Source organism: Penicillium paradoxum (genome assembly GCF_028828445.1).
Source record: "Penicillium paradoxum strain IBT 22861 chromosome Unknown utg000007l_segment0_segment0, whole genome shotgun sequence".
In the NCBI taxonomy this organism is placed as follows: Eukaryota; Fungi; Ascomycota; class Eurotiomycetes; order Eurotiales; family Aspergillaceae; genus Penicillium; species Penicillium paradoxum.
In genome coordinates this window covers 1,744,197-1,767,016 of record NW_026643185.1, presented here as the reverse complement: position 1 = coordinate 1,767,016, position 22,820 = coordinate 1,744,197, and the positions used below count along the sequence as shown (strand labels likewise).

General features: G+C 49.9%; 8 protein-coding genes across 8 annotated transcripts; 3 read left to right on the top strand and 5 right to left on the bottom strand.

Moving 5' to 3' along the window:
• Positions 1–5,047: 5,047 nt before the first annotated feature.
• On the top strand, positions 5,048–6,191 carry N7457_008221 (uncharacterized protein; the record flags this gene model as incomplete). The annotated part of the gene is made up of 4 exons (XM_057179264.1): positions 5,048–5,206; positions 5,287–5,573; positions 5,654–5,867; positions 5,919–6,191. 4 exons carry the CDS (start codon positions 5,048–5,050, stop codon positions 6,189–6,191), a joined length of 933 nt encoding a protein of 310 aa, XP_057027650.1.
• A 798-nt stretch (positions 6,192–6,989) lies between these two features.
• On the top strand, positions 6,990–8,264 carry N7457_008220 (zinc-dependent alcohol dehydrogenase; the record flags this gene model as incomplete). The annotated part of the gene is made up of 4 exons (XM_057179263.1): positions 6,990–7,140; positions 7,207–7,580; positions 7,637–7,715; positions 7,780–8,264. 4 exons carry the CDS (start codon positions 6,990–6,992, stop codon positions 8,262–8,264), a joined length of 1,089 nt encoding a protein of 362 aa, XP_057027649.1.
• Positions 8,265–9,250: 986 nt separating this feature from the next.
• N7457_008219 (cytochrome P450) lies at positions 9,251–10,982 on the bottom strand (the record flags this gene model as incomplete). Its single annotated transcript, XM_057179262.1, has 4 exons — positions 9,251–10,239; positions 10,307–10,562; positions 10,625–10,797; positions 10,853–10,982. The coding sequence occupies 4 exons, from the start codon at positions 10,980–10,982 to the stop codon at positions 9,251–9,253; spliced, it is 1,548 nt and encodes a 515-aa protein (XP_057027648.1).
• A 2,500-nt stretch (positions 10,983–13,482) lies between these two features.
• Positions 13,483–14,100, top strand: N7457_008218 (DUF967 domain protein; the record flags this gene model as incomplete). The annotated part of the gene is made up of 2 exons (XM_057179261.1): positions 13,483–13,509; positions 13,558–14,100. The coding sequence occupies 2 exons, from the start codon at positions 13,483–13,485 to the stop codon at positions 14,098–14,100; spliced, it is 570 nt and encodes a 189-aa protein (XP_057027647.1).
• Positions 14,101–14,528: 428 nt separating this feature from the next.
• Positions 14,529–16,667, bottom strand: bipA (Hsp70 family ATPase KAR2; the record flags this gene model as incomplete). Its single annotated transcript, XM_057179260.1, has 3 exons — positions 14,529–16,203; positions 16,257–16,421; positions 16,486–16,667. The coding sequence occupies 3 exons, from the start codon at positions 16,665–16,667 to the stop codon at positions 14,529–14,531; spliced, it is 2,022 nt and encodes a 673-aa protein (XP_057027646.1).
• A 1,067-nt stretch (positions 16,668–17,734) lies between these two features.
• Positions 17,735–20,590, bottom strand: N7457_008216 (putative translation elongation factor EF-1 subunit; the record flags this gene model as incomplete). The annotated part of the gene is made up of 4 exons (XM_057179259.1): positions 17,735–18,942; positions 19,001–19,180; positions 19,231–19,959; positions 20,356–20,590. 4 exons carry the CDS (start codon positions 20,588–20,590, stop codon positions 17,735–17,737), a joined length of 2,352 nt encoding a protein of 783 aa, XP_057027645.1.
• A 381-nt stretch (positions 20,591–20,971) lies between these two features.
• Positions 20,972–22,122, bottom strand: N7457_008215 (Translation elongation/initiation factor/Ribosomal beta-barrel; the record flags this gene model as incomplete). Its single annotated transcript, XM_057179258.1, has 3 exons — positions 20,972–21,177; positions 21,239–21,918; positions 22,004–22,122. The coding sequence occupies 3 exons, from the start codon at positions 22,120–22,122 to the stop codon at positions 20,972–20,974; spliced, it is 1,005 nt and encodes a 334-aa protein (XP_057027644.1).
• Positions 22,123–22,293: 171 nt separating this feature from the next.
• N7457_008214 (Translation elongation/initiation factor/Ribosomal beta-barrel) lies at positions 22,294–22,689 on the bottom strand (the record flags this gene model as incomplete). Its single annotated transcript, XM_057179257.1, has 2 exons — positions 22,294–22,458; positions 22,513–22,689. 2 exons carry the CDS (start codon positions 22,687–22,689, stop codon positions 22,294–22,296), a joined length of 342 nt encoding a protein of 113 aa, XP_057027643.1.
• Positions 22,690–22,820: the final 131 nt, after the last annotated feature.

The following is a 22,820-nucleotide window of genomic DNA, read 5'->3' as shown; positions in this document are numbered from 1 at the left end:
GAAGCACCGTGGGCGGGGCAACTGCGACTGTTTTAAACATTCATCTCATCTGGGCGAGGAATGTGGACTTCTGACAGGGCTATACACGGAGAATTCTTTGGGGTTGAGACTATGGAATGCGATGTGAGATTGATTTAGATCTAAGGATTGATATTATCCTCAATGAACAGGGACATGGATTGCAGGGCTGACAGGCATTATTTCATGGTAGTATGCACATAATTCCTCCAGAACGTACTACCGGCACCGCACAGAAGGGATATAGGGTAGTTTGTGTGGGACGATAGAAGGACAGTTGCTCGATCATGGCCTAGAAAGGCATGCCTAGCTCATGATCCGTTAATATTGTGAGACAGCCCCAAAGATTGCGGCACATGAAAAGTTTGATTAACGTACTACGTGACACCCATAGTGTGATTCAGACTGGTCAGGGAAGATCGTTGAAGCGTTTCAGTATCCAGACTAAGTAGTAGTGTTACAGATTGAAATGCCGGCGATCTTATTCTGGATGGATTCTGTCATTCCGTTTCGACGGTTGGATAAACGCGGATGTTGTCCCCTCTAAGTTACCTCAATAACACGCACGAGCAACTGGCTTTATGGATATGAATACCATATACACGTAGGTAAGATAGCAAGCGTGTGTAATATACAGACAGAAAGGATAATGATATATGTAAGCAAACTATCATGTACACCATATGAAAATCATTAAAGACAGAATGTGCAAGAAAGACCAGGACCTAATCAAGAATGGGGTGGCACTCCACTGACAAGATTCGTGGCTCCAGTCTTATGGACTTCAAGCTTTGGCAGTTGGAAGCCCATCGAGCTGTAGGCCGAGTAGTCCCACGCAGCCGCCTGAACAGACAAGACCATGGCACTGTCTGCCGCGTACCACCATGGCGCCATGTTGATCAAAAATCTATAAAGGAATGACTATAATGAGTATACTCCGACGGCTGGCTATCCAATAAAAGCATGACGGCAGAACTAAGAAGACGTGATTGAGGACCTGGACATGGCAGAACATATGTTTGATTAAAAGGATAAGCCTTGAGCAAAAGCTCGGCCCGAAGATCGTTGCCATCAAAACAGTGGGACCAGTGGGATGCGATGAAGATATTGCCCATCCAGGTTGACCTTTATCTTCCGACCTGCCATGGGTCTATTGACAAGTGGCCTTGGCCATCATTTGCTCTACTTATCAATCTCACTGACGAAGTGCGGTTATGCGGCCGAATCATGGTGTGAGGCATCATCCAGTTACTTGGATCCAGCAGAGAACTGACATGAATTGGCAGAACAGGATTGGCAATAATATCACTGATGAAACATGGATGAAGACCCAACCACATCGTGGAAAGCGTCGGAGTGGAACGATCAACGCGACGATAATTTACGGCTTCCGTGCTCCCCAGACTCGCATCGTCGCCGCTCTCATATTTCCAAGGTCAGGATAAGGCGCGTGTTTACGTTAGTCTGAGGCCAACCTTTCTTCCGGGCATTCCCCTAACATCGTGAGGCAGTACGGAGTACGGAGTATTCGCCTAAACATTGACACAATGGCAGCAGCCTCACAGCTTTCGATAGTCAAATATTTTGAGATCCATATTGTATCGGCAACATCCCGGTGCATATTGGCTCGGCCGTGAGCGCTGGGTTTGACACGATGAGGGGGAAAAGTTGGGGCTAAGCTCCACATGCCTTGTCAATCATGGGGGTATCCTGGTCTCGAAAACGACTCATGAAACAGCTCCAATCAGACTATCAATTCATATTGAGGTCTTTAGGCTGGCAGCTTTATGCAAGGCCCACTGTCTCACACCAAAAGGAGGGGTCATATCTGACAGTTGACCACAGACCAGGCTCCTGACTGGGAGTCACCCCAGTGATCCCTTGAAGCTTTGCCTCACTGCACGCGCGGCGTCCCCTCTTCTGATCCATGGGCGGAGTATGAAGTATGGGCCCAGGGAAAGGCAATGAAATGACTGGGAGGGAGTATTCTATACTCCGTAAGTCTCTGGGATTTGCTATTCAGATTTAATATCGCAGGTTCGAAGTGCCCAAAGAATCGTTCCGACTCGTAGCCAATTGGCTATTGCCTGCCTCGATATCAGTTGATTCTAGCCAGTGGCAAACACTCATATTACGTGAACAGGGAGGGGTGCATACTAGGTCATCATATGGAAGGCCTCTCTACTTGTAACATCATGTCCCTTCTACCATGTCGCATTTTCGGTTTCAGAAGTGTGAATCCGAGAGCTTTCTTTTCTGTCGGCACAAAACGCCATTTCTGCGATCAAACCCTGTTCCTTGAAATCTACCTAACTATCCCCTGGGCTGCCATCCTATCTTCTCTAGGAAACACTACCGACAGAGGCCGCAGATTAGCCTTTGATCGAGCAGTCACCCTGGTCGGAGAGACCCATATCGGCTATTTTGCATTCGCACTTAATACAAAAGTCATCAATAGCCTATGGACAGCCAATACAGCATACAGCCATTGATCCGAAAGCTGACTATCAGACTATCAGGGAGTGTCCTCTTGCTCGCGCTCTTTCAATGGGACTTGGCTTCCGCCGACCACACCGAATCTCGAAAACGACAATCGACTCCAACGCCGTATCGATCTTTGCTTTCGAGGTTCTCCTTGCTTACCTCGTCACCTTATAGCTCGGGCGCTGGAGAGGTGCAAACATCGCCTCGCTCTGTCATTGTTACCATCCACATAGCTCTACAAGTCCGCAGTCCTGCCACGCTGGAATAAGTTGCACAGGGACAGTCACCGCGGGATCGGTTATTGGGACAGCGAGAATTTTAATCCCCTTCCCTTCGGCCGAGATGTTACCAAGAGGAACCTAGGACCAACCCAGTCCCTGCCTCCAAACATCATTTGCAGGGGAAGTGACAATAGTATATGGCGCAATGACTAGTCGGACTGCACTAGTCAGTGGCGGAATTCGTTGCAATTCTAGCTCCTACGTTCCGCGCTTTTGGTGGCCGAAGTCTGTACTGCCAAGGAAGTGCTGCAAAGGCCCGCTAACCCCTGACATAGGTCCGTGGCAGCGGGGAGAGACCGTGGGTGCTGTGCTATAGGGGTTTGATGATCTCATGGCTGTGATTGAAGAAGAGGCCCGTGTGAATGGAATCTTCATCCCTTGCAGCTCTTCCCGGAAATCGATATCGGCTCTTCATTGCCGTTACCATCTAAGTGCGTGGCTCACGAGCAACACATCACCGGCATACTATTGGAGCAGGCAGCGCTGCGGGACTAGTGGCAGGATCTTTCGCTGAGGTAGAGGTTTTGGTGTTTCTATATTTGAGTTGTTCATGCGAGACCGTATTCATCACCGGGCTTTTCTCATGGCGGACGCCTTTTCCCTGCTTCATGCTGATCATCGCCGTCGTCCTCCACGCTCCCAACCAGGATGAAGAGGACTTTGTCTGTACCGGAGTTGGCTTGCACCGATTATATTATCATAATAGATACAAAGGCTTTTGGCTACAGAGTTTCCCTGGATGTTTTACCATGGTTACGCGGGGAGGATCTTCTCACGGCGCACGCATGAACATGATCTTTCAGTTGGCGCGGCTTCGTGGTGACTATGCAATTTCACAATTTCTCGACTTGCTAAATGTACGGCCCCCAATATCACATGGCACATCTTTGTGAAGTCTGTTATATTCCATACGATCATCGTGTACGTGTAGATGCGGTTGAAAGAAGGATGTCGGGCTCACGCGGTGGGCGATCTCATATGACTCTTGGACCCCAGGCACTCCCTGAACTAAGATGCGGGATGTATTTGGTAAGAAACAAAGGGACATACAAGAAGACAAAGGGGATCAAAGGAAAACAAAGCCTGGAGTACAACGTGATTCGTATTTGAGGCGCAACAATGAACGTGTTATGTATTCAGGGGATGACTGCATTCTATTGTTGGTTTAGCTGATATCTCAAGACTCAAGATGGGCGGATCCCATTTCACTCCTCTGTACTCCCTACTCCCTACACCATCACCGGACATCCAACGAGTGTCGGCCTGGGGTCCTTTTACAGTTTGACGGCGTGGGGGAAATGAAACAACCCGTCTATTGTGTGGCTCTTCGACCAAAGAGCACGGACGAAACGCTCTGATCCTTGCATGGCCAAGTGTCGCCTTATTGTGTGGAGATTTAGGAGACGGAGAAATAGCGGACTTGCAAGATCCTGGAGGATCAAAGCGCATTGTAGGACTTTTTTATGTCGTCGAATTCCAGGTCATTCTGTGTTCCTTTCTGTCTGGCATCTGGGGCTTATGGTATGGATAATGACAGCCGTACCTCTTCTCTCGTTTCTATTTTTTTCGCCTCGAAAATCAACCTCGAGTGGCCAGGCTGGCCAAAGCCAGACTCCATCACGAACAAACCCACAGCAGCTCCCTAAGTGGCCGATTAGTTCGAAAGGCGCCACCTCCGGCTTTCCGCACAGACGCCCCGACTCGTGGGGATTTACCCCCTCCAAGGCTGAAATCCCACAACTATATTACCATGTGGTCTAAATGCCGTGACTGAAATGAACGCACTCAATTCAGAAGGTGATATGGTCATCAATGCGGAGTTGGGGCTCGTTGCGTTCATGGCTTTCCTGTCAAGTGTCCCCTATTCCGCCACCAGACCCCTGTAGAGCGAACGGCCTTAGTCCATCCTTTAGTGGCGGCATACCAAATTGCTTTTGCTAGGCTGGGTTTTCTTAACGGGCCGAGTACCAGCTTACGATCAACGGTCACTTGGCTACTGAAGACTAATATAAAATATAAATTTCCTGGGGAAGCCCTGTTGTTCCCACTTGATGCCAAACCCTAATGATGTCGCGTACGTGCGACGACATTGAACCCACGGCTCTTTTTCTGGCTTTCAGGCCTTCATGACTCCGGATTGTCTTTAATCATTTCTTTTGCACCTTTCGATCGCAGACTCCTCGTCTACCATTTCGACTGCTCGACACTCATTCACAACCTACGACCCCAGTAACCGCCCACGATTGACATGAACCTAGCCCACGATGGCTACCGACCACATTTCAAAGCCTAGCGATCCTGATGCGATCATTCTTGAAGCTTGGGGCCAGGGCCTGATGGTGGGGAGCCTGCTCATCATGGCCGCTATCACCTTGGCCAACATGAAGTCGCATATCCTCCTCCATAAGCTGATTTTCGCCGAGGTAAGTGCGAGGCCATCTCCGTCATGTCTGCAGAGTGCCCAAGCTCAACAGGGCTTTTACTAATCTTTCATTGGCTACAGCTTATCCTCGGAATGGCCCATGGTACTTTTATTTTCCCGCATGAGCCTGTCTATGGCTGGTATCTTTCCGCAACCGCGATCGGTCTCAACATATCCTGGGCCCTACACAATGTCATCGCATGGATGAAGAACCGCCCCTTCCTCTCGCGGAGAGTTTCCATTATCTACATTACCACCGTTATCCTGTGCTGGCCCTATTGGGGACTAGAGATCTATGCGAATTTCACATACTTCAACAATATCAACAAGATTTTCTTGACCACCAGACCAATGGAGCCTTTGTTCCGGTTAGTTCTTTCCTTCCCGTCAGAAAGATTGAATACTCTTCGATCCCAATTTGTTCCCATATCCTAACATCGACGGTTAGGGACCCGTGGTGGATCTTCACAACCGCCAGTCTGTTCTGGACGATCAAGCGCGAATACAATTTCGGACTCTGGGAGTTAGTGATCGTCAGCCCACGATTCGGAATCATGCTCGCATCCATGTGTCTGTCAATCATCTTTATGGTCGTCGATACTTGCAGCGTCTTGAATGCCTTTCCTAGCATGCTTCCAACCGGCGTCGAGCCGTTTTGGAAAGTAGGTAACATTCCAACCGTTATGCATAGTGTAAGATACTGACCGTGCTAGCTATCCTTCATCTTCAAATGCCTCTGCGACACAGTCATTCTCGATGACTTCAAGACTGCGCTTGATAATTTACGCATGCACTGGATGCGCAAGAAGAACGGCGAGTTGTTCGTCACTCCAGTCTCCAGCCCACACGCCTACCGAGTGCGCGGGGATGTCGAGGATCCTCACTCCCTCGTCAGTCCAACTAAAGGTTCCTACACCCAGGCGGTGCATATGGACAGAGTTGCAACTGCGGACAATATCTCCGAAACCTCACTGCGGCGGACATGACCAGCCAGGTATCCTATTTCTTTGTGTCAATCCTTTAGCGTTGTAAACTAAGGACAAAGATTTCGGCTTTGCCTCTCACTTTGATTTCTGAATATTTCGGCGTATCCTAACAATGGTGTCGGGTGGACTGGAGTTTCCTAACATTCTAACGATTGTGTATAGCGGGTTGCTCGATTGGCGAGTTGAGGCGCGTATAATGAGAGCCAGATCACGTAAACGATTTTCGGACAGATAGTCAATGAAACCTAGGAATAGTCATTTATTCCATTTTCGGTCCATTAAAGGAATCCTTGTCCAAATGCACCCCCACGCGCGGGGAAGAGACTCGCCGTGTCTGTTCATGCATGACAGCCACGCAGTGTCTCTCCACTGCCGATGCTGAACAGCCCTTCAGGTGGACTTATATGTTTCTCCAGCGTTACGTTCCATTTGATTGGTATCCAGATCGTTGGTACTCTGTTTACAGCCAATGTGGGCTATCTGGTTACCCACCACATGATCAGGTCGACTTACATCCTCGCCCAGTTGGATCTAATATCCGGCCTAGATTCAGCAACAGACCGACGATGCAGGATACATGTACATCTGCTCTCCTCCTCTTCCCCGCTCGAGCAGTGCACCCCACGCACAACTAGGCGTGTTCTCGTGGGCGGGATTCATTCAGAACGCGACGTCTCACAATCCATTCTGAGGATCAGATGGTTGACTGAGGGAATCGAAATATAAATATGGCCATATTTCCGGCCATTCGAACTCCAGAATTCATTCAATAATACCATCTCATCCATAAAACTCACAATGGGCTCCCTCGATATCCCACAGACACAAACAGTCGCACTTGTCCGCAACCTAGGCGGCCAAGTCGAGTTCAAAACAGACTACCCCGTTCCAACCCCAGGACGCAACGAAGTCCTTGCTAAAGTGCTATACACCGGTGTGTGCCAGAGCGGTATGTACCCCGTACAACATCCCACTTTGAACATCATATATCAAACCGAGTCTAACGCATCACAAGACCTACACACCAAAGCCGGCACCGCTGCCGGACCCGACGGCAACCCAATAACAAAGATCAAGCTGCCCCACGTTGGGGGCCACGAAGGCATCGGGCAGGTGATTGCTCTCGGTCCTGAGATCACGCACGACACGGGTCTCAAGGTGGGCGGACTGGTTGGAATCCGGTTTGCGAGTCGAATCTGTCGACGGTGCGAGTTCTGCCTCGCCGGTACGGAGCAGTACTGTGTGGCTAGTACGAACCATCTCCACCACGAGGATGGAAGCTTTCAGCAGTATATCGCCCTCGATGCGGATTACTTGACGCTTCTACCGGATGATGTTGATCCGAAGGTTATGGGACCGGTGCTTTGTGCGGGGTTGACGGCTTATAAGGTAGGGTTGGATCTGGGATTTCATATGCTTGGTTATTCTAGCTAATGTTTGACCAGGCGGTTCTGAATACGGATGTTCGGCCTGGGAATTGGTTGGTTGTTGTTGGGGCGGGAGGTGGACTTGGACATTTTGCTGGTATGTTAATCTTATGCTAGATATGAGAGGTTGGTCAGGTATCCTAAACATGGACTTTCTTTAGTGCAATATGCAAGAGCACAAGGTGCTTTGGTCATTGGTGTTGACACTGGTGCTGGTAAGGGCGAGTTTGTCAGAAGTCTCGGTGCGCAGGAATTCATCGACTTTGCCACTGAGGATCCCGTCCGGAGGGTTCAGGAGATTACGGGTTTGGGAGCCCATGCCGCGGTAGTGACGGCAGGCAATGCGAAGGCGTTCGCGCATGCTTGTGACATGCTTCGTGTGGGTGGTACTTTGAGTTGTGTGGGTATTCCCCCTGGGAAGCCATGCCTGGAGACTCCGATTTGCGCGATTGTGATCAAGGGTCTGAAGATCACGGGCAACCTGGTTGGGTCGCTGAAGGAATGCATGGAAGCTGTTGAATTGGTTCGACGGGGTGTTGTCAAGCCTGTGGTCAAGGTTCGGCCGTTTAGAGACTTGCCGCAGATCTATGAGGAGATGGAGAAGGGTGATATTGCGGGACGGATTGTGCTTCAGATTACGGAGTGATGTTGCATGGGTGTCATTGAGTCGACGAGTGCGTTATCCAATCACAGTAGTAAAAGCAAGTTGAAAGACCCTTCCTTCGTCAACAGGATATATTGTAGATCATTTATGTAACACCGGGGCGTCTGCTTTACTACTTGCGGCCAGGTTTGCCGCGCGAAGCCCTTAGATCGCTCGGAGGCTCTGGGCACATCAGTAGCCTAAGCCATTTGCGTTGTCTTATACATCTAGCTAGTCATCTATCTTCCTAGGTCAACCGGGAGATAGAGATTTTATGCATCATCTGTCAAAAGGTTCCGGAGACTTGTACTCCGTAGTACCTATCATTATTTGAACGCTGCGGCTCCGACACTCGCGGAGATATCTGATATAAGCCCGAATACGAGACGCGGCACCAGTGATTCCAAAAATGGCTCGCAGGCTTTGAATGGCCGAGCTAACCTCTTGGCGAGATCCGAGAGTTTGCCAAGTTACTAGGGAAGACCCTTCGTTGAATGGGCTGACGATTGCCATCTGTGGGTTTGACTACAGCAACGATATTCATAGGTGGAATAGGAGTGGATTCGAGGGAGCAACTGATTCAAGGCATGAGGGAGGAGGGGAGGTGTGTTTGGATACATAGGGGCTCCGCTTTCAGCGTCAATTCCACTGGTCTCTATATTCTACATGTCAAATATAGCCAAGTTTGGTAGGTCATATAGAAATAGTATCTGTAGGAAAGGAATAAATGACCTAGACATGGAACCTGGCTAACAGGAATACCCCAGAGTATGACTGAATGACTACCTAAGCCTCTGAGACCTGCGTATAACCTAGCAACATATTTATTTGAAACAGAATCATACTTACATGAAGGCAAAATATATATCACACGGTGGGAGAAGTGGGATTTTTACAACCGCGAAAATGTGTACACTGTTCGTGATCATGGCCAGAAGCCGTTCATGGAGACCACTCCAATCTCCGAGACGCACACTCTCAATGCCCACTCAGATGCGGTGAGCAAGATGCACATCAATACCAGTCTGGCGCACAAAAAGACTATTGTGTGTCTTCCACTCTTTCTCCGGATGAGCCAGCTTGATATCGTAGCGTGAGACAAGAGTCGCAATCACCTTGTATATCTGCAGAGTGGCAAAATGCTTGCCAGTACACATTCGACTTCCAGCGCCGAAGGTGAAGTCAGCACTGTTCATTGCTTGCAGACGTTCTTGGAATTCCTGCTCGGTCTCATGGGCCTCATCACGGAGCCATCTCTCTGGACGGAACTCTTCGGCATCCTCGCCCCAAGTAGGCTTGTTGCGCGATACGACATAAGGGTTCAAACCGACGATTGAGCCTGCGGGAACGAAATCTCCATTCGGGAGGGTGAGACCGCCCTCTGGGACGTAGCGCTCGAGGGGCATGGCCACACCGGGATTGTATCGCATTGCCTCACGCACCACGGCTTCGAGGTATGGGAACTCTCTGGCGGATTTGTAGGATACCACCTTGGTTTCGTCGGTTTGGCTCTTGGAAATCTCGGTTCTGAGACGTTCCCAGACGCGAGGATGCTTCAAGCAGAAGTAGATGATCGCATTTATAGTGATGGCTGTTGTGTCGGCTCCTGCAATCATGTTGATCATGAGATACGAGATGATTTGCATGTCATCCACGACGTCCGGGAAATTCTCCTTGGCCTCGATGAATTTATCCAAGAAGTCGGGCTTGGCAGCGTCATGGTAGTGGGTGTCTTTACCCTGAACTCTGTCCATCAGGTGCTGAATAGAAATATTGGTGATACCTCCAAAGGCTGGGGGTCCAATTCGGTAAATGGGGTTCTTGTCCAGCCAGTGGTCTAGAATTGGCATTTGTCCCACAATCGAAAAGTAGTCCATAGCTGTTTCTGCCGTGCTCAGGGTGCCGTCAAAGTCATAGCCTTTCTCGAGGTATCCAATGGCCTGGCTGAAAGTAGCCTTGCCAACCACGTCCCAGGTATCTACATGTAACCAATTAGTCTAAGTCCTGAATGTTCAGGCGATATACCCACAAAGGGCAGAGCTTACAGAAATTGACCCATTTACCCAAGTCGCATACTTTTGTCGGGTTGGATCCGTCGATGAATTGCTCCTCTAGACGTTGGCAGAAATACTCAATCATATCAGTGATATGGCCCTCCAATGGAAGTACTCCATTCATGGAGTAGTATTTCGAGATAGGGCGCTTTTGCTGTGCATGGATTGCGGGGTTGCACTCGCTGAAGAGATTATAGATGATTTTGCCGTCGGGGCCTTTAGCGCTGCTGCCATGATAAAACTCAGTCTATTACCGGTCAGTCTGGTGATTACTTACGACTGTTGGTTGGGATGAGAGAAGGCACTCACCTTCAAATAGTTTCCCTTGGTGTTGTAGATCGTTTTGATCAACTCGGGAAAGTCCAAGTCGATCAAGTTAGGGCCAAGGCGCACCACCGGCCCGTACTTTTGATGCAATTTCTCAATGACCACGTGGTAATTGCCCTGTCGAACGTGAAACATCCGCCATAGACATGTCCAACCTGTCAAAAATGAGAGATCAACAAGGGGTTGGCCTGTGGAGGAAGATTCCCTTACCTGCAAGAAACGGGCCGGGAAAATGGCGCAGAGGAGAAGACAGATAGGTAGTCAAATACCAGATCGGTAGAGCTAGGAGAAGAGCATAGCCAAGCGCTGTGGCAGCATCTTGATGCTCGTAACCTAACATTGCTGCAGACAAGGGCTCATATGTATGGAAGTTGAAGAGCCGACTCTGGGAATTACATATTCCACAAGGGATAGCTAGTTATCAACAGGGGAATGCTTTATGTTGAGCGAGGTTGGGCGTTCAAAAGTACATTGTAGGGTGCTGATCCCTTCGCTTGTGTCTTGGCAGACTCAAATATAGCTCTACTGTGCCAATGGGATGCTTTCAATTGAGGATGATAGATATAGCCACCCCGCAAGAAGCGCGGGAATTCATTTCGCTTCAGAGATGGGACTTTCAGCTGACAGTCGCCGTATCAGATAGACGGATTAAGATCCTTGCACAAGGCTGGCCTATCAAAACAGCCGGAGCGCAAAACCCGCGCATTTTAGTCCAGTCCATCGCCCGGCCGAGAGCGCCAACACGGGCCGTTTTTAAGTCCATTTGGCTAAGCTCCCCCCACTGACTCCGCAACTACTCCATACGGGCCTCCTTGAATAGACAATTGCATAACTAGGGCATAACTAATCCCAACCGAGCGATGCAGATCTACTCACATAGGCATAGCTGCTCTCGCTTCACTGTCGCCCGTTGCAAGATGTGATCCATCTCAGTCAGGTTTGGACCTTTGTCACCTAGCTCATTTACAAGGGTTATGTCTGTTCTTTTGAAATTTTTTCTTCAGGGGGTATTAATTCGACTGAGAGGAAACAACATGATTGTGATTCGGAGATGCCATTCACTCCTGGTTTGGATCCTTGTTGTGAACCGGTGCAGCGTTGACGATGATGAATGATAATGGTATCAAGGCCACTTCGGTGATGTGGGCTATGACTTTGGTCTCTTTCGTTTTTGTTCCCCTCAGGCTCTACACTCGAATCTACATTGTGAAAGCCATCGGGATAGACGACCATGTCTTCAATCTGGCCTGGGTGAGCATTCAATTCTCTCGCGTAAAATACACCGGCATATAGCCATATCTACATCAGAATGCTGACCGAATTATAGGTATTCCTACTTCTATACACCGTCTTCATCAACATAGCAGCGGTACATGGATTCGGACAACGGATGGATACCTTAGAAACAGACTCTGCTGTGAAGGCTGTATATAACGAATTGATTGGACAAACATTTGCTGTGTTGGGAATGGCAATTGCCAAAATCTCGCTGGGCAGCTTTTTACTCCGCATTGTTATCAAACAATGGCATCGGATTTCAATCTGGTTCTCGATGGTCAGTCTGGCAACTATCTCGCTCATGACTGCCATCATTCTCTGGACCCAGCGCCTACCGTCTGAGTCGATTTATGACCCGCGCGTCCCTGGGCGCACCGTGGTCAGTGTTACCCCGTTCTCCGTGATGCTTGGAGGTATGTTGGTTATCTGCTTTGACTGTTTGTATGAGTGGGATGCTAAAAAGTCTCTATTCAATTCAGTCTGGTGTGCTGTCGTGGACTTCTACTTTGCCCTTCTTCCGTGGATCTTCATTTGGAATCTGAACATGAATTTCAAGGAAAAGATGTCTATCGCAATCAGCTTAAGTCTGGGCTTTATGTGCGTCATTCAAACTCCCCATTCTGGGTAATCGGAAACTAACTCTCGCCCAAAGAGCCTGCATTTTTGGCATTATCAGGACCATAGATGTGCAGGGACTGTCCAGCGTTGATAACTACACTGGTAAGGCATCTCCCCCCCAAAACCATCACATACGGTGAACTAATTGCTAGTGTGTCCTAATTTTAGAGGATACTGTCGATCTCATTATCTGGTCCGGCGTTGAGCTAGGCGTCACCCTAATCTGCAATGGAATCCCTACGATCCGCCCTCTATATCGTGTCATTGTCCACGGATCACGTCCTGACATTTCAGAGGGCAGATATGCCAAAAACGAGGACACCAACGACACAGGGCGCTTTCGTATGCAGAACATAGCTAAGGGCGTCACGGCCTTCAATGTTGTAAATGAGGGACATACCGAGTCGTATAGCCGATTTAGCCAGAGTGACGAAGAGGGCCTCGTGGGTCAAGATGCAAGAACTAACGCTGTCATCCGTATCCGGGAAGAGGTACGAATTGAGTCTGAAGCAGCGCCACCTATACGTACTTTTAAATGAGATTTCTTCTGTTATGATATTCTAGATTTCCTAACCACTGATTTGCCGGCACTTTGGGCCCTCGCCCGCGCAGAAGCCTCCGGAGTGTTATCTTGTGTGTCGATGTACACCAAATTTCTTCGATGGCATTTACAACATGCCGCGCGAAAGAAGCTTGAACAGAATAACTTGTTATCCGCCAATGCAAAACTCACCTGTTCTCACCGTCGCGAGTGTATGTTGTAGGTCCTATCCTCGATCCCGGCCCTTTAACGACGTCACCGATGTGCCGAGAGGAAGGTCCACCCCTACCCTCACCCCCACTGCATAGTACAAATAGCAGTTGACTCCCAAGCCACCGCAATTGCCTCAATTCCACCCTCCAGACCATCCAACAGCCCAAGCAAAGCTCTACTCACATCAATCATGGCTCTTTCCGCACCCAGCACAGACGTAAGTCCTGTCCATCAAACAGCAGTAAAGCCACTAATCGCAACACAGCCCCAAGTCCTTATCGCACAAGAAACAAGCAATGAGCAAATCTTCCCAGCATTCACAGCCGATACCGCTTGGCAATTAGGAACCGCCCTCAGAGACCGAATCCTCGCGCTGCCCGCTGGACAGCGCAAACCAGCCCTGGTCTCCATCGCGCTCACCGGGGTCCCACTGCACGTGGTGTTCCAGTCTGCGACGGAAAGCGGCACCATCCCGGATAACGAGAACTGGGTGCGACGGAAGCGCAACACGGTGCTCCGTTTTGGTGTTTCGAGCTGGGCGATGCGACAGAAGACTGTTGGTGGGCTGGAGGCTGGTGCTTCGGCGGACCAGATCGAGGCGGCTTTTGTGAAGAAGTATGCTGTGCCCAGTGCCACTGGTGGTGCTGTTGCGGATGAGTATGCTATTCACGGTGGTGCTTATCCGATTCGTGTGCGTGGCGTGGATGGGGTTATTGGTGTTGTGGTTGTTAGTGGGTTGAAGCAGGAGGATGATCATCAGGTTGTTGCGGAGACTATCAAGGAGTTTATTGCGCAGCAGAAGCAATAGATGTATTTATTGTGTTTATTTTGGTGCTTGGGGGACGCCAAATTAGCATTCAATCAACAAAAAACATTCCCAATTCTAGGAATCCAAGATTTGGCTGCGGGCAAGATTGAAGGGTACGTGGAATAATGTATCTTTAGGGTGGAACTGCCATACAATGGGTACATCAGTACTCCGTACATCTCCGACGTTCATTGCTGACGTTTGGAAAATTTACCCTGCCACTCTTACTATACTTTGGCTGGACATTACAAAAGAATCCATATTGAAGGAATGCAAGGTATCATATTGTATTCTTAGCCGGCTTTCAATATCCAGGCTTGCAAGTTGTATCGGACACGAATTGTGACCCGTGTAAATTCGAACACAAAAGGGGGACTCAAGCAAGAGAAAAAAAGTGAACTCCATGGGTAATGCCTCAAAAGATAATTTTACAGTTCGTCGTGGTCAAGGGGCTCGTCATCATCCTCGGGGGGAGAGGCAGAGCCATAAAGCTTGCTGGTGATGGGGTAAGCAACACCAGAGAGCTGCTCCTTCTGCTCCTCGAAGTCCTCGGTGGTAGCAGTGGCAGCGTTGTCCTCGAGCCAGTCGTTGACCTCCTTGACGGCATCGAGGATGGACTGCTTGTCATCCTCGTCGATCTGGCCACCCAGACCGTTCTCGTCGTTCACCTGGTTCTTCAGGCTGAAGGCATAGTTCTCAAGGCTGTTACGAGCCTCGATCTTTCCCTTGATGGCCTTGTCCTCCTCAGCGTACTGCTCGGCCTCCTGGACCATGCGGTCAATCTCCTCTTGGGAGAGGCGACCCTTGTCGTTGGTGATGGTGATGGACTCGGCCTTGCCAGTGCCCTTATCGGAGGCGCTGACCTTGAGAATTCCATTGGCATCGAGGTCGAAGGCAACCTCGATTTGGGGAACACCACGGGGGGCGGGAGGGATGTTGGTAAGCTCGAACTTGCCGAGCATGTTGTTATCCTTGGTCATAGAGCGCTCACCCTCGAAGACCTGGATGAGGACGGTGGGCTGGTTGTCGGCGGCAGTCGAGAAGATCTGCGACTTGCGGGTGGGGATAACAGTGTTGCGGGGAATGAGCTTGGTCATAACACCGCCAGTGGTCTCGATACCGAGAGTAAGAGGGTTAACATCCATGAGAACCATGTCGACCATGGAGTCATCACCGGAGAGAATACCACCCTGAACGGCGGCACCGAAAGCGACAGCCTCATCGGGGTTAATGCCCTTGCTGGCCTTCTTGCCAGCGAAGAACTCCTCGAGAAGAGCCTGGACCTTAGGAATACGGGTGGATCCACCGACAAGAACGATGTCATCAACCTCGGACTTCTTGACCTTAGCGTCCTTCAGGACCTGTTCGACAGGCTTGAGGGTCTTCTTGAACAGATCAACGTTCAGCTCCTCGAACTTAGCGCGGGTGAGAGTCTCAGAGAAATCCTCGCCGTTGTGGAAGGCCTCAATTTCAATGCGAGTGGACATCTGGGAAGACAGAGTACGCTTGGCCTTCTCGACCTCACGCTTGAGCTTACCCATAGCCTTGAGATCCTTCTTGACATCGGCGTTGTTCTTCTTGTTGTATTGCTTAACGAAGTAATCCATGACACGGTGGTCGAAATCCTCACCACCAAGGTGGGTATCACCAGCGGTAGCCAGAACCTCGAAAACACCGTTGTCGATAGACAGGAGAGAAACATCGAAGGTACCACCACCAAGATCGTAGACAATAACCTGGCGCTCGTCACCAGTCTTATCAAGGCCGTAGGCGATAGCGGCGGCGGTGGGCTCGTTGACAACACGGAGGACGTTGAGACCGGCAATGGTACCGGCGTCCTTGGTAGCCTGACGCTGGGCGTCGTTGAAGTAAGCGGGGACGGTAACAACGGCGTGGGTGACAGTCTTGCCCAAGAAGCTCTCGGCGATATCCTTCATCTTTCCGAGGATCATGGCGGAGATCTCCTCAGGGGTGAAGGTCTTGGCGGCCTGGTTGACGTCGACCTTGACCTGGGGCTTGCCATCCTTCTTGACAACCTTGAAGGGGTAGTTCTTGGCGTCCTTCTGGACGTCCTTGTCCTCAAACTTGCGACCGATCATACGCCTGCAACGCGTTAGTGCTGAACTGGTGTCATGATCGGTGGGTTCATCACTTACTTGATGTCGAAGACAGTGCGTTCGGGGTTAGCGGCGTATTGGTTCTTGGCGGCGTCACCAACGAGGCGCTCCTCATCGGTGAAAGCAACGTAGGACGGGGTGATACGGTTTCCTTGGTCGTTGACAAGAATCTCGACCTTTCCATTTTGCATCACACCAACACAGCTGTTTCGTAAGTTAGCCAGCTGTCCTTCGTACTCACAAGAGCTAGTGAAGTGTGACAACTTACGAGTAAGTGGTTCCCAAATCAATACCAATGACATTGCCGTAGCTTTCAGGGGAGTTATCCTCCTGGGCGTGGGCTGTGTTTCCAAAGAAGGCCAGAGGCGCAACGAGAACGAAGAGAAGGTAGAAGATGGTGGTCCAAGCGAAGGGCTTGGACGCGCCATCGCGTGCGGATAGGCGAGCCATTGTGAAGAGGTGTATGTATAGGAAGGTGGATCAAGATCCTTTCTCAACAAGAAAAAAAGGGAAGCTATCGAGGTCGAAGCTTCGCGCGTGCCGCTCTAAACAGCTGCGCAAACGAGTAAACACAAGACGTGTTTCTCTCTATGAACCCTTCTGTTAGTCGATGATAAGCGGGAGAGGGACCCGAGGCGAAGTGAGGGAATGGAAGAATGATTAGGAGAGGAATCGAAGGAGGAGGACTTCTTGTACGCGGATACGGCCCAGCGGCCATGCTGGCCTTTTCCCAGTTCAGGTCACTTCTCGTGCGCTGATTGGCTGGCAGTCGATCGGCACTGGCTGACTCAGAAATCGCCCTGCAGCCACACCGCCTTCTTCACGAAGTAATCTTCTCCCGAAGGAGTCTAGCGGCAGGGGTTCATCCACGGACTATCCAGGGCGTCCACCAATCATCAGGTGCCAAGTGATCGAACTTGCTAGAAAGAGGCAAGTGTCGGACTCCTTCAGGGAAAACGCGCGATCTCAATAAACTTTACCCGGTTGACTCAATATTGAAGACAGTCTGTCCTTCATCTTCCTACAAACCACCGTCATTCTAGTACCATCTGGCGAAATCTAGTCTTGCCACCGGCTAAATGGATTTGGTGCCATCATGACAAGTGGCCTGTATCCATCTGATCGGCAAGACATGCCGGGAAGGTATGCTGCGGGCCTGGAGTTCCTGGAGTTGGACCGGAGATCTCCCGTGGCACAGAGCACCCACCACATCCTGGGGATCATGGAGTAGTACGGAGTATGTACTCCGTACACACGTTGTATACCTACCCATAAGGCTGGTGCGCAACATAATCCAATAATTATTTCAATAATTGAATAATCGACACTAGTGTTTCCTAAATTATATCCGAGAATTCATTCTGACTCGCCACCTTGATGCGTAGAAACTCACACACGATACGAGGTATCTATATATATTGGAGGGCCTGATCACATCCGTCATTACTCAAAGTAGTCTTATGAAATGAAATTTTAAAAAGAACAGTTCAAGACTTAGCAGGATTTCGATTGGTAGACTATTCTAACAATCCAGCAGCCACTGTCGAGCCTCCCGCACGCAGAACAATCCGCGTCGGCGCTTCCAGAGGGACAGCCTGATCCATCTCAACCACAATACGCGCCACAACACCTGGACCGACAATCTTCGGGCGTTTCTTGATCGCCGCTCCTGAAGCTTTGTCCAGAGATGCAACTAGCTTGCTAATCCGACCGGGTACGTGTAGACGGCCCCGGTGCACATCCACCTGCATGGGCATCAAGTGTTCGAAAGCCAGAACCTTGGCAGTGAAGGACGTGATGGTCGGAATGGGCGAGGAAGCACGGCAGACAACGTCACCGGAACGAAGGTGGATCGGGTCAATGTTGGCAATGTTCAAAACGACGTTTTGGCCGGCGACTGCCCAGTCACTTGCTTCGTTGTCCACCTCTAAACTGCGGACTGTTGCTGTCTCGCCGCTGGGCATAGTGAGGATCTGGTCGCCCATTTGCAAGCTGCCCGCATCAATACGGCCAGAGATGGAAAGAGGGTTTTGGACACCACCCCGAAAGACATCGCCGATTGTCATACGCAAAGGCTTCTCAAGGGCATATGTGTATGGCTCCGATGTTTCCAGCTCTTCAATCAGTGTGCGTCCCGTGTACCAGGATGCGTGAGGGTCCTCAGTCCGTCGAGTAATGTTATCACCCAGCACTCCTGAGCACGGAACGAATGAAATATTGCTTTCCTGGAAGCCCGCCGTTGTCAAGAACCCAGAGATTTGCTGCTCGATTTCTTCAAATCGATCATGGTCCCATTGCACGGTGTCCATTTTGTTCACGGCCACCACAATCTTTTGAACACCCATGCTTCGCACCAGCAAAGCGTGCTCTTTAGTCTGACCCTTCAACCCCGACTCGAACTTGCCCACACTGGAATCAATAACCAGGACAGCGAAGTCTGCCTGGCTAGCACCGGCGATCATGTTTGGGACGAAATCACGATGTCCTGGTGCATCCACAATTGTGAAGGCTGTCTTGTCGGTTTCAAACTGATTGGTGGCGATATCTATTGTCACACCTCGTGCTCTCTCCTCTGACCCTTGATCCAGTACCCAAGCCAGCGCAAACGATCCTTTGCCGATCTTCTCGGCCTCTCGTCGATATCTATCTAACGTCCGTTGGTCGATGGCACCTTGATCTGCCAACAACCGTCCCATAAGAGTGCTTTTACCAGCATCAACGTGACCTGCATGGTAGATAGGAGTCAGTCACAGCCCACTCTTTATCAGTGGAAATTGACTCACCAATGACCACAAAGTTTGCCGATCGCTTGCGGGTAGATTTCTTGTACTCTGACAAAACATCAAGATTCTTGCTCTTGACTGTGACCTTTTCCTCCACCGAGAGATCTTTCATACCACCTGCAAGATCAGACTGGGCTTTCTTCCCCGACGATTTCGATGCGGCTGACTTCGGCTTTAATCCTACACATTATTAGGCATCTGCCTTTAGACCTTCCTGCGGATCGCCAAACCTTTCGCTGTGCTCTGTGCTTTGAGAACGACATCGTCGGGGCTAGGCGCTGCAAAGTCAAAAGGTTCAGCATGATCCTGTCCATAGATCCTCAACAGGTCTGAGCTGTTGGGGTGTAAACGGCTGGGCTCGGCCGTCGTCGGGCCAGTTGCTGGACCAACAATAGTGCTGGCAAATGTAGAGGGTGAGGCGCGAATGGTGGGCACTGTTTGCTCAGGCTCTGGCTGCTTTTGCGGCTCTAGCCTCATTCTTTGCATTGGTGCCGACACATCAGAAATTGATTCTTTTTTGATCTCGCGTGCGGGATGCTTAGGTGTCGAAGAGGAAGACGACGAGCTTGAGCTTGCCAAACGGCGAAGAGAGCCAGAACCCTCTGAAGATTTCGGTGCTGACCTGCCACTTGCCGCAAGTCGGTCACGAAGAGAGAGAGGTGTGTCCCGTTGAGCCAGCGAGGATGTCGTGGCTTGTTCTGATTTCGGGGTTGATGATTTGGAAGTCTCTAGCGTGGATTGTGTCTTCTCGCCCTCTTTCTTCTTCCGGGCTGCAGCTAGTGCCGCCAGTTTGGAGAGTTTTCCACCATTTTCCGGCGCACCGCCTAAGAGACCCAGCCGTGGGTGCAGTGGCTCGATCAAGATATCCGCTTTCCGATGCGAGGGAATGTTGAGCCATGGGCAGTCGCGAAAGAAATCGGCGGCCGAGAAATGCGCAGTAGAAGGAGGAGCAGGATATGCTGATACTGCAAGGCCTGTTAGAACATTGTTCAAACTTTCATGGTATTAGTCTCGAGTCTTTAGAGATCACATGGAAGGAATTTGGGCCCGATATACACACATTTCTCATTCGCAACGAACACAAGCACTCATGCTCGGGATGCGCAGAACAACCAGTGCCCTAGACACGAGCCCGACGACGGCACCTCGATATAACGATTTTCAAAACGCAGCTTACCTGGTTGTGTTTTCGGTTTCTGCAACTTCGCGGTTTCTTTCTCTCTCTTGCCTGGCAGAGATTCAATCAGCGGAGGTTCATAACAAACAAACGATAAGATACGCCGTCAAACGATACGTCGTCAAACGATACGACGTCAAACGACACAATACGGTGGAACTGCGCAAGCTCAACATACCTCGTAAATAATTGACCGACTTCTCAATATCATTGTAGTAGTGCCATAAGGCATCGTGGACTTCTTCTTTCGTCGCGGTCACCGAAGGTTGCCCCGCACCGAGCTGTTGCAAAACAAGGGCGGTACACTGTTGGAGGAGTTCCTGTTCTTCAGGGTCAGGTGTGTACTCATCATCTTCACCTTCATAGTAGTCATCGTCGTCGTATCCGACGTCTTTCACACGGTGTCGCGACATTACGGCGGGGCAATTGACGAGGGGTTCGGAGGTGACGCAGAGGGAACCGTTCGCCCAACCGTTCAAACGAAACGGAACTGGCTTAGCGCCTAATTAATGCCACCGCCTTATCGACCGCCTTCTTATTTCGCATCTACTATCTATACCGCCTCCGACGTAGTTGACTTTGGTTATCCTGTGCATCTTCCCATTATTTGAACAGAAGTATAGGTTGTTCATGGACCTTTGACTGAAACTCGGAAGATGATGCGAGAAAGCGTGATACAAAAAGACCCACTGAACCCGTTCACCTGCAATTCTATGATTCATGATCTATAATCTATCAAAAGAATACACTTCCCCCTCTCTAGCCTCTTATACTGTTACAGATTGATATTCCACTTAGCTTCGCGATTGCCAGTGCAACCAAATCACAGGCAGCACACTGATGATAACCAGGCCGGTCAGCAGCCCAGCACAGTTGGTAATACCAACGGTTTCGAACATGGTAGGGAACCAGAAAGGTCCAATGAAACACCATGTCTGCCGAATAAATCCCAAAAAGATCGAGGCACTGGCGGAGTTTTCCGAGTGAATGTTCATGATGTCTGGGATGGGTGAATTGTCAGCTTCTGAATCAGTAACCAGGACGTCTCGGGGCAAACTCACAGTTAATCAAAAAGTTGGACACTAATTGGTTTCCGAACCCAGTAACTCCAACGCCAATGATGGGGGAAACCTCGTAATGCATGGGGACCGTCTTGCCCAACATAACACAGAAGACAACCAAGCCAACGATCATACAGACAAAACCGAAATAACTGGCTAGCAGGTAATTCTTGGGGTTAACAGAGCGTCGCTGATTTTCCACAGTCCGTCTGTTCATCAGACTGAGAACCACAGCATTGAATGCTTCACCAATAATGGTACCGATGATGATACCAAGGAACTGGATGCCAGTTTCTCTCGGACCGAGTTCGAAACGAGTACTAAACAGCTGGGGGATCTCTACTGTCAGCATTGCGGCTGAGAGACAGAAGATCATGCTGTGAGAAGCCACGGGCAGCAGTACGGTCATCTTTGTGCCCATTGAGAATGGTCTGATGACTTCGGTAAGAGAGAAAGGCTTGGGGTCGATCCGCGGGAATGTGATGTAGCTCATCACCGTGGACTTCCTGATGGACTTTTCTTGTGGAAGATATCTCGTCTCGGGACTGAAGAAAAAGTATAAGACACATTGTGCCCCGGAAATGATAGCAAAGATCCAATAAATCCACTGCCATCCGAGCCGCTCTGCGACGAATCCCATGACAAACGGACCCGTCAGAGGGCCAAGCGTGACAAAAACACTATATCAATGGGAACAAAGTTGTCAGTATATTGTCCGATTTATTCCAGGTTGTTTAAGGAGTATGAGGGTTTGTGAAGACTTACGACCATGTTCCCAACGCAAGGCCACGTTCATGTTCTGCAAACAATTCCATCACAACGGGAGGTCCAAGGGCAATAGGAGCACCCAAGAAAAGAGAGCCAAGTATACGGCAAACCAGCATTGGTGCGTAACCCTGGCTCTCTGCGCACCCGATATTGCAAGCTGCAGTGAACAGCGTGGAGAACAGCCACACAGGGCGACGACCAAATCTAGTGGAAATCGGAACCAAAAAAAGGGTGTAAGACCGGTACAAAGGATCTTCGAGTTTGTCAGTCCTCCAAATTGGCATCGATCAGAGAATATCGGCGTGACTCACATGGATCGATGTCATGTAGCTGACATCTTGAATCTCGACGTCAAACTTCTCAGCGAGGGTAGCATAGACGGGAATGATACCAGCACCAATGAAATTGGTCATGAGAGCATGGAACGAGATCAGAAAAAGATTGATGTTTCTCTATAAACAGTGAATTAGTTGGGGTCTCAACGTCTCTCTGATCACAAATTTTACCTTATACAGAGGCCAGTTGACTGGATGGTCAGGATCCTCATTGAGGACAGTTGCGGCACCCGCTTCATTTGCATGTCCTAAAGAAACCGCTGCATTTTCAACATGATCGTTCATTGTAGCGAGAGCCTCCTCATTCTTCGACTCAGGATGGTCTAGGTGCGCCGGGTAAACCGTCATCTCGAGCAATAAACTGGAGAACTTCCAATATTCGGTGCAAAGAGATAGTACGCTCCCCGGATACTTAATACAGCATTCTAGTATCTACAACTATCCCCAGAAAACAGACTTTCATTTTTGCGGGGTTGGCT